The sequence below is a fragment of the Salmo salar genome, chromosome 25 (genome assembly GCF_965601325.2).
Source record: "Salmo salar chromosome 25, fSalSal1, whole genome shotgun sequence".
In the NCBI taxonomy this organism is placed as follows: domain Eukaryota; kingdom Metazoa; phylum Chordata; class Actinopteri; order Salmoniformes; family Salmonidae; genus Salmo; species Salmo salar.
This window is the reverse complement of record NC_138315.1, coordinates 37,291,960-37,302,635: the sequence shown is the minus strand read 5'-3', so window position 1 is coordinate 37,302,635 and position 10,676 is coordinate 37,291,960. Positions and strand designations below refer to the sequence as shown.

General features: G+C 42.9%; 1 protein-coding gene across 1 annotated transcript in view; it reads left to right on the top strand.

Annotated features, from left to right (window-relative positions):
* The first annotated feature begins 4,764 nt into the window (after positions 1–4,764).
* Positions 4,765–10,676, top strand: part of xk (X-linked Kx blood group antigen, Kell and VPS13A binding protein) — a 29,278-nt gene continuing 23,366 nt past the window's right edge. Inside the window, exon 1 of the mRNA XM_045707498.2 lies at positions 4,765–5,301. Coding sequence (XP_045563454.1) covers positions 5,057–5,301 — 245 coding nt within the window. The 5' untranslated portion in view covers positions 4,765–5,056. The remainder of the gene's footprint in view (positions 5,302–10,676) is intronic.

Below are 10,676 nucleotides of genomic sequence, written 5' to 3'. Positions count from 1 at the left end.
TTAAGGCTACGGTTGAACAATGCATCCTTCCTTCCCAGGGGCGGAAATCCCGGGGGGGAAGGGGGGGACACGACCCCCCCATCCTGGGAAAAATATGATTTGTCCCCCTCAATATATCACTGAAACATAACTATGTAATTTAAATAATATTAATAATATGCAATGAAAGCAATTGTGCTGATTATAGACACTTAATAGCGCGTTTTTAAGTTTCAAAAGATTGCAACCCCCCCCACCCTTTGCCTCACAATGGTTTGATCCACTGCCAGTTCCTTAGCTTGCTAGGTAACAGAGAGGTCGTATCTACTGTCTGAAAGGCACTCAATGCACGTAACTGACGTGAGGTTAATCCAGTCAATCGCGCACACACTAGCTGAATATGCAGAGCTAGCGCGCAAATATGAACTATTAAGCTAGCTAGTACCTATTCCATTTATGTGGCGTCGTCAAAGATGAAATCAGCATGCAGATGATGTAAGTTAGTGCTTCAAAGTCCCTGTGATAAGGTTAGCGATAAACTGAAATCCAAACTGAACAGAACTACACTCTCTTCTACCATTGTCTTAAATATATTTAATGGTCTCGTTGCAAAAGCTAAATTGTCGCAAGTGAACTTTTATTTATTTATTTTATTTCACCTTTATTTAACCCGGGTAGCAAAGATTATAGCAAACACCACTGAAACTGAATTGGTGCTCGCTAGCTTTGCAAATTCAGCTATTGTTGGAAGCCAGCCAATATGAAACAAACTATTAAAATTACAAAAGGTTGCAGCATATGTTGTGTAAATGGTGAACTCATACAGCTGTCAACTCTTGTCATTTTAATCCGTTTCACATTTGCTAGCTACCTTTTAGATCGAAGCCCAAATAGAATGATTGAAGATGATAGAAGCCCATCTCCTACTGTACACTGTGTGTGTAGCCAGCCAGCCAGGTAGAAAAATGGCAGAAAAATAAAAGACGGACATCAGAGTATTTTTCAATACACCAAAACGCATAGTAAGAACCCTAGTAGCCTAATATCTCAAAGACTAGTTGATAAAATGTTCATAAGAAAGAAATGAAATTCTAATGGAAATGTTTCACAATGATGTCATTAGGCAGAGCAGGCAACAGATGGCACACAGACAGCAGAGTTGGGGACAGATATGCAGGGACAGACTGGCAGAGACAGGGCGTCTCAGGTAAGTTTGTTGAGTCTTTGTTTGGCAACATTATGAAAGGTTCTCAATTTTTTTTACTTGTAAAATAGGAACATAATTGGAAAATGCCATGGATACCCCCACTCTCAACTTAAACTGGTGACTGAACTAAGATTTGTTAAAGGCAATGGTATTGCTGTTGTGATTAGTTGTGTAGTTTTGGGTACCGGTAGTTAGGAGTACGGCAAACACCTTATTTCTTTGGTTCCTCAATATACATTTACCATATTACAATGTAGGCTATGTTTTACAGCACTACTTTTGGTGTCCCCCTCAGGAATTGCTCTTGAGAAAATGTCATGTAATTGTCCCCTCCAAAGTTGATATCAGATTTTCGCCAATGTTCCTTCCTAACATTACAAGGATGGCTCTCCACAGAATGAAAACTTAAACTGGTTATGTGATCACTGATTGTTCTTTTATTATTGTGAAGTGTTTATGTGATTCTTAGATGAAATGTGTTGTTAATATCTGAGGGTGTCGCTATCAATGTGGGACATTTCTCCCAGAACAACTATGCTCTGCTGACTTTGACGTTCTGCTTGATTTCCTGTCAGGTAAAAATACGAAGGCCTCATTTCAAATCAAATCAAATCAAATTTTATTGGTCACATACACATGGTTAGCAGATGTTAATGCGAGTGTCGCGAAATGCTTGTGCTTCTAGTTCCAACAGTGCAGTAATATCTAACAAGTAATCTAACAAATTCACAACAAATACCTTATACACACAAATGTAAAGGGATGAATAAGAATATGTACATATAAATATATGGATTAGCAATGGCCGTGTGGCATAGGCAAGATGCAGTAAATGGTATAGAATACAGTATATACAGTTGAAGTGGGAAATTTACATACACCTTAGCCAAATACATTTAAACTCAGTTTTTCACAATTCCTGACATTAAATCCTAGTAAAAAATCCCTGTCTTAAGTCAGTTAGGATCACCACTTTATTTTAAGAATGTGAAATGTCAGAATAATAGTAGAGGGAATTATTTATTTCAGCGTTAATTTCTTTCATCACATTCCCAGTGGGTCAGAAGTTTACATACACTCAATTAGTATTTGGTAGCATTGCCTTTACATTGTTTAACTTGGGTCAAACGTTTTGGGTAGCCTTCCACAAGCTGGGTGAATTTTGGTCCATTCCTCCTGACAGAGCTGGTGTAACTGAGTCAGGTTTGTAGGCCTCCTTGCTCGCAAACGCTTTTTCAGTTCTACCCACAAATTATCTATGGGATTGAGGTCAGGGCTTTGTGATGGCCACTCCAATACCTTGACTTTGTTGTCCTTAAGCCATTTTGGCACAACTTTGGAAGTATGCTTGGGGTCATTGTCAATTTGGAAGACCCATTTGCAACCAAGCTTTAACTTCCTGACTGATGTCTTGAGATGTTGCTTCAATATATCCACATAATGTTCCTTCCTCATGATGCCATCTATTTTCTAAAGTGCACCAGTACCTCCTGTAGCAAAGCACCCCCACAACATGATGCTGCCACCCCTGTGCTTCACAGTTGGGATGGTGTTCTTCGGCTTGCAAGCCTCCTCCTTTTTCCTCCAAACATAACGATGGTCATTATGGCCAAACAGTTCTATTTTTGTTTCATCAGACCAGAGGACATTTCTCCAAAAAGTACGATCTTTGTCCGCATGTGCAGTTGCAAACCGTAGTCTGGCTTTATGTGGTTTTGGGGAAGGGGCTTCTTCCTTGCTGAGCGGCCTTTCAGGTTATGTCGATATAGAACTCATTTTACTGTGGATATCGATACTTTTGTAACTGTTTCCTCCAGCATTTTCACAAGGTCCTTTGCTGTTGTTCTGGGATTGATTTGCACTTTTCGCACCAAAGTATGTTCATCTCTAGGAGACAGAACGCATCTCCTTCCTGAGCGGTATGACGGCTGCGTGGTCCCATGGTGTTTATACTTGCGTACTATTGTTTGTACAGATGAACGTGGTACCTTCAGGCATTTGGAAATTGCTCCCAAGGATGAAGCAGACTTGTGGAGGTCTCCATTTTTTTCTGAGGTCCTGGCTGATTTCTTTTGATTTCCCCATGATGTCAAGCAAAGAGGCACTGAGTTTGAATGTAGGCCTTGAAATACATCCACAGGTACACCTCCAATTGACTCAAATTATGTAAATTAGCCTCAGAAGCTTCTAAAGCCATGACATCATTTTCTGGAATTTTCCAAGCTGTTTAAAGGCACAGTCAACTTAGTGTATGTAAACTTCTGACCCACTGGAATTGTAATACGCGAGTTATAAGTGAAATAATCTGTCTGTAAACAATTGTTGGAAAAATTACTTGTGTCATGCACAAAGTAATGTCCTAACCGACTTCTCAAAACTATAGTTTGTTAACAAGAAATTTGTGGAGTGGTTGAAAAACGAGTTTTAATGAATCCAACCTAAGTGTATGTAAACTTCCGACTTCAAATCTACATATGAGATGAGTAATGTAGGATATGAAAACATTATTAAAGTGGCGTTATTTAAAGTGACTAGTGATACCTTTATTACATCCATTTATTGAAGTGGCCAGAGATTTGAGTCTGTATGTTGGCAGCAGCCTCTCTATGGCTGTTTAACAGTCTGATGGCCTTGAGATAGAAGCTGTTTTACAGTCTCTCGGTCCCAGCTTTGATGCACCTGTACTGACCTCGCCTTCTGGATGATAGCGGGGTGAACAGGCAGCGGCTTGGGTGGTAGTTGTTCTTGATGATATTTTTGGCCTTTCTGTGACATCGGGTGTTGTAGGTGTCCTGGAGGGCAGGTAGTTTGCCCCCGGTGATGCATTCTGCAGACCGCATTACCCTCTGGAAAGCCTTGCGGTTGAGGGTGGTGCAGTTGCCGTACCAGGCGGTGATACAGCCCGACAGGATGCTCTCGATCATCCTTTAGATGATAATGTGCAGTGGCGTAGTGGTCTAAAACACTGCATCTCAGTACAAGAGGTGTCACTGCAGTACTTGGTTCAAATCCAGGCTGCATCACTTCTGGCTGTGATTGGGAGTCCCATAGGGCCCGTCGTTGAGCCCTGTGGACTATGAATCCCATTGTTAGGGCGGAGACACAAGCATCTCGACATTATATCCAGTTTCTCTGTTTACTGTGCTAATGCAAATACGGCATACTTAGCATACTGATAGGTATTAGCCCTACACAGATCAAGACATGGTTCACTTGACGGTGCTGTTAGAATGATGTTAAAATAGGTCCAAATATCATCATTAGTAATCTCGATCAACTCAAACCATTGTTTACCACCTGGGAACTCTTACAACTTTATTGTAACTTTCTTAAGACACATTAAACGGAGGTTTATTGCAACAGGAAATCTGTTGAGGTCAATGTTTCCATGTGTTGCATTGTCAATATGTAGATAGCCTAAAGGCTTCCTGTTCTTTAAAGATAACCTCTTGATAATGTATACTGTATACTATAATATGGGCCTATTGATATTTTCATGTAAAGCCTCCTGTAATATTGTGGCATTTTTTCCTTAAATGTGTAATTCATTGATTTGCAAGATCATTAAAGCCTTCCAAATTGAGGATAATTACTGTTATTTTTGTTGTTGTTGAACAGCGATGAGGGCGCCTCTGAATGTGTATTTATCATTAGTTCTCCGCACACATGAGCGCAATGCGAGCACACCGCGCCACCTACCGGTAATTTCCGGAACAACACCACTAGACGAGAAATAGCCGGTCAAATAGATGAGCCCAAGACACAGCAAGCGCTCGACAGGAGAGCATCTCCCTCTCGGAGTCGGCTCTCGGTTAATGCACGATGGTAGGGAGGAGCGGCCCGCCTTCCCCGATGGCTGAGTGAGTGAGGATGCGACTCCCCAGCTCCATATTTGTGTCGGTGTCTCTGTTCACGGCTGAGACCACGGCAGCCCTCTACCTCAGCTCCACATACCGCTCCGACGGCGACCAGATCTGGCAAGGGCTCACCCTCCTCTTCACCCTAGTAACGTCGGTGCTCGTGCAGCTGACGCTCACCTTCATTCACCGGGACCTTAGCAGGGACCGACCGCTTGTTCTGCTACTTCACATTCTACAGCTCGGACCCATCGTGAGGTAAGTGGCCGGTGGAAGAGGGGAGAGAGCCGTGTTCTCCTACAGTTTCCCGTTATTTATGTGGGCTCTACCATCACCACACCGAGCCACCTCCAGATCCGTAGCATCATGCAGTTGTAAGTAGGCTAGTCCACCACTGCTGATCTCTAAAGTTGCCTGGCTAAGATTGTACAATATCTCGCCTTGAATGAAAAGGTTTGGTAGACAATGACCAAACCGTGGCTGAAATGCGTGACAGCGTCGTGCGTGATTCAATGTTGTTTCAATACAATGGAGATTTAAATTCCCCCACCTGTCGGGGGAATGCTCAATGTGTGATCTCATAAGAAGATTATAGACTGACGATGGAGAATCGGAGCGCAACGTGTCAGTCTTGCTGTCTTTGTTGTTGTGGCCCTTTTGTCTCTTGCTACAGGCCACAATACACACTGCGCCGTGCGCATTAGGGCCTGCAGAGCCAGGGGCGGATTTAGTCATTTGGATGCCCCAGGCAGAGCCCAGGTTTTACAACCTGGACTCAGGGGCAGAGATAACATTGTAAGCGTTTATCTGGGACACCCGAAATAGCCGGGTGTTAAGTTTCGTATGGCATTTATTAAGTTGTGGATGTCCATCATCCATTTTGTATGATATATTATGATCACAATATGACAAATTGCAATTCCTACAATATGTTACAAATTGCAATTCGTACAATATGTTACGAATTTGCTAAACGTATGATATCGTACAAATTCCAATGTTAGCATAGCTAGGTGGCTAATGTTAGCTAGGGGTTATATTTACATTACATTTTAGCAGACGCTCTTATCCAGAGCAACTCACAGTAGTGAATGCATACATTTCATACATTGTTTTGTTGTTTTTGTACTGGCCCCCCGTGGGAATCGAACCCACAACCCTGGCATTGCACACACCATGCTGGCGTTGCAAACACCATGCTCTACCAACTGAGCCACAGGGAAGACAGGTTAGGGGTTAAGGTTAGGGTTAATGTCAGCAGAGGCTCCTCAGAGGAAGAAAGGGAGGACCATCCTACTCAGTGAATTTCCTAAAAATAAAAATAGTGAAACATAACATTTTTTAGCCTTTTTAGATAATACTATATACTAAATATATTCATGTCACCAAACTGATTAAAACACACTGTTTTGGAATTAAGGTTTACTGTAGCCCCAACAGCACTCTTTGGGGTTGCACCATGGTGTAGCCAGAGGACAAGCTATTTTCCATCCGCCTCAGGGTACATTGACTTTAATACAAAACCTATTGAACCCCATCCACAGACTTACACAGTAATTATTAAGACTTACGGAGGATGTCCTCCAACCTATCAGAGCTCATGCAGCATGAACTGACATGTTGTCCACCCAATCAAAGGATCAGAGAATGAATCTAGTACAAAAAGCATAAGCTACAGCTACATAGCACTGCAGTGCATAAAATGTGGTGAGTAGAGAAAGACAATAGTTAAACAGTTTTGAACAAATTAATTTATAAAAAAATTAAGGAGAAGCAGCAGAGAGAGAGAGCTATATTTAGTTATTTTTTTACTTTCACTTCCACTTACATAGCTAGCTAATGCAGCTCGCTAATTTAGCCTACTCAAACACCCAGCTCAAAAAGAGAGAAATCCTATTTATATTCGCTGGCTATCCAACACCGGAACTCTTCCAAGTCAAGGTAAGCTTTCGGTTTTATTAATTTATTGCCACTGGGGCCCGCCGGTGTAACTGCTAAACTGCTTGCTTTACACTGTACTGTGTGATTGTAGTGGGTTTACTAACGCATTAGTTCTAGTAGCTATGTTGACCATGACGTTAGCTAATATGGTGACATTGACAACGATGTAGGCTGTGTGTAGTGGTTAGCGGTTATGGTATTAAGGTTTGGCTTCAAAAGTATTTTTTGCCTGGTCACAGAGAGCTGTTGTGTTGCGCACTGAATTCCACAAGCGAAGGGAAAATGTGAGAGAAGGAGAGCAGGTAGATGCGAGAAGGAATAATACAACGAGCAAAGTGATGTTGCTGTTTGTATGTGGCTGCTATGAAAGTGAACTGTGTGTGCGGGTGATCAGGGGTGTATTCATTCCGCTGATTCTGTTGAAAACGTTTCTTAAACAGAACGAAACGGGGATAATCTACCTGAATTTGTCCAATATAAACTCTCGTTTGCAACTGTTGGACTAATGATTACACCCTACATCAGCTAGATGCAGGCAAGAGTGGGCAAGGCAGTATTGAATGTGTCACTGTCTGTCACCTTGGTTACTCCTATTGTCTCTCGACCTGTGCAACTACATTATAACTTTCATTCTTAGGCTAGGTTGTAGCAACCTCATGATGGGTATAGGGAAAATGATCATGTAGTAGCCTAAACCTATCGATGTTACATTGAGCTGGGTGAATGGAATATGAATGAGGGGGGTGGCCTTGAGTGGAGCATGGGAGGGGGCCTCAAGCGGAGAAATTATACAAAATAAATGATTCCTAGTATTATTTGTTTTAAATTATGCCCAGCTCACAAGACCCCTTGATGATGTGAGGCCTGAGGCAATTGCCTCTTCTGCCTTATGGTAAGTCCGCCACTGTGCAGAGCTGATCAATAGGCCTAGTCCCATGATCAATATAGCACACCGCAAACCACTGCAGCACCGCATGAACAACATACCAACCGTTTTAGCTGCATAGGAAGCCTTGATTTAAAGACCCTGGAATGCGACGACCATTGACCACTCATTACTCTAATCAAATGCCCTAAATAACACATAGGCCTATCAATATACAGTAAATTCATTATGTAGGCCCTAACTGAAAATATATCACATTTGTCCTTGCTATAGCTGTCTGAGTAATAATCCATAGTGCAGGCCTATTGTGAGATATGAACTTGTGTTTTGTTTATATGTCTATTGTCCATGACAGCAGCCCAGTATTCCCATGACTGGTGTTGAATCAGAGGTAATATAACACCCATAGCCATAATCTTCTCCTGCTGAGTCTCTGTTGCTTAATGATTTTCTTGACCTCCCATGGCTCTGCTGTCTTTGTGTGGGAGGGCAAACCTCCAAGAATGCCTCGACAGGTCTGTCCTACTGGAAAAAAGGTATACCCAAACGCGCTTCAGGCCAGCTTAAATGAAAAGAGGGGGGAATCAGGTGCTCGACTGAGGGACTTGAAAATCCAAAGAACGTTCCTTCAACTGGTGACTATCCAGGAGAATAAAGAAAGATTATGGAGGATCACTGTTTCTGTGTCAATCTGATAGATTTATTGACAAGACAAACAGTTCTGTCCTACTGTCATGGTCCCTGACCAATAAATAACTAAGCCGGAATAGCAGTGACTATGCAGTATGTATCCCTGAATAACCCCAATATGTATATAGCCCATATATACCCCATAATAGGCCAGGCCCTATCCTGTCCCAGACACTTAGTTATCAGTTATCAGTAAGCCCAGTGCTGGCCTGGCCATCTGCCCTTCATGGCCAGACTCAGTAGGAATTTATACTAATCCCATCTCTAGAGAGACACACTGACCACAGTTCTTCCTACTGGATGGATGCACCAAATAATCACAGACACGCAGGGTTTTGGAATCTGCAAACCAGAGGACTACAGAATACACCCACCCAATAGCCACAGAGTACACCCACAATGGAACTCACCAGAGCCTTCTGCAATGGAATATGCAAATAGTAGAATCCTTGGGTATTACCCTTGGACTCAAGGTGCTCAGTTGATTTGAGTTTCACTGACCAGGGCCGTAACAACATATGGGGACGCCGAGGTCCGGACCTCAGTAATTTTGTCTAATTTGAAGGAAAAAAAAGAATACAAATATAAATGTTATACACAATAAAGAAAATAATTTACGAATCAACATCTAAATATTGCTCCCAGCGTTGATCAAAGCTCAGAAAGCTTATTTTCTTGATCTGACTGAGTTCTAATCACACAGGTCTGCCTCTTTGCGAATGAGTGGAATCATGAACAGTGGTTTGTTTTTTTATGTTCGCCTGCGTCCGCTCGATTTGCCTTTTTAGCAGCACATTCATCACTCTCTCAAACCGCTTACTCCGCCCTCTCATGGCACAGGCCAAGGGCCTGAGACGTGAAACAAGCCACCCCATCTCGGATCCGACTCAAGTAGGCAACTAGAGACGCTGCTGACATTGCGTTTGCAAGATGCCGGACAAAAGGCCACTTTAAAACCGTCCTGCAACTCATGCCGTGTCAACAGACATCCCCCCCAAACAAACAAAAACCAACTCTCTGAGAATGCACAACTGATAAATAGTCCCTTTTAGATGTCAGTCAGTCAGGGGCCAGTTGCCAGCAGATACTTCTATTGCAATAACGTTGAAGGGCTCTGGCTAGTATTACTTAGCCAGCTAAGCCACTACACCAATGATATTAATACAGAATCGTAAGTCATATTCTAATCATTCATGTGAATGTAATAATACTACAGAGTTTCTAAACCCAGAGGCGCAACATCGCGAGATTTCCGGGAACACTTGCAAAACAGACCAAGTAGACCAGGCCGGGGTTTGGGGTTTATATTTAGTTGGGGTATGACCAGGCCGGGGTTTGGGGGTTTATATTTAGTTGGGGTATGACCAGGCCGGGGTTTGGGGTTTATATTTAGTTGGGGTATGACCAGGCCGGGGTTTGGGGTTTATATTTAGTTGGGGTATGACCAGGCCGGGGTTTGGGGTTTATATTTAGTTGGGGTATGACCAGGCCGGGGTTTGGGGTTTATATTTAGTTGGGGTATGACCAGGCCGGGGTTTGGGGTTTATATTTAGTTGGGGTATGACCAGGCCGGGGTTTGGGGTTTATATTTAGTTGGGGTATGACCAGGCCGGGGTTTGGGGTTTATATTTAGTTGGAGTATGACCAGGCCGGGGTTTGGGGTTCATATTTAGTTGGGGTATGACCAGGCTGGGGTTTGGGGTTTATATTTAGTTAGGGTATGACCAGGCCGGGGTTTGGGGTTTATATTTAGTTGGGGTATGACCAGGCCGGGGTTTGGGGTTTATATTTAGTTGGGGTATGACCAGGCCGGGGTTTGGGGTTTATATTTAGTTAGGGTATGACCAGGCCGGGGTTTGGGGTTTATATTTAGTTGGGGTATGACCAGGCCGGGGTTTGGGGTTTATATTTAGTTGGGGTATGACCAGGCCGGGGTTTGGGGTTTATATTTAGTTGGGGTATGACCAGGCCGGGGTTTGGGGTTTATATTTAGTTGGGGTATGACCAGGCCGGGGTTTGGGGTTTATATTTAGTTGGGGTATGACCAGGCCGGGGTTTGGGGTTTATATTTAGTTGGGGTATGACCAGGCCGGGGTTTGGGGTTTATATTTAGTTG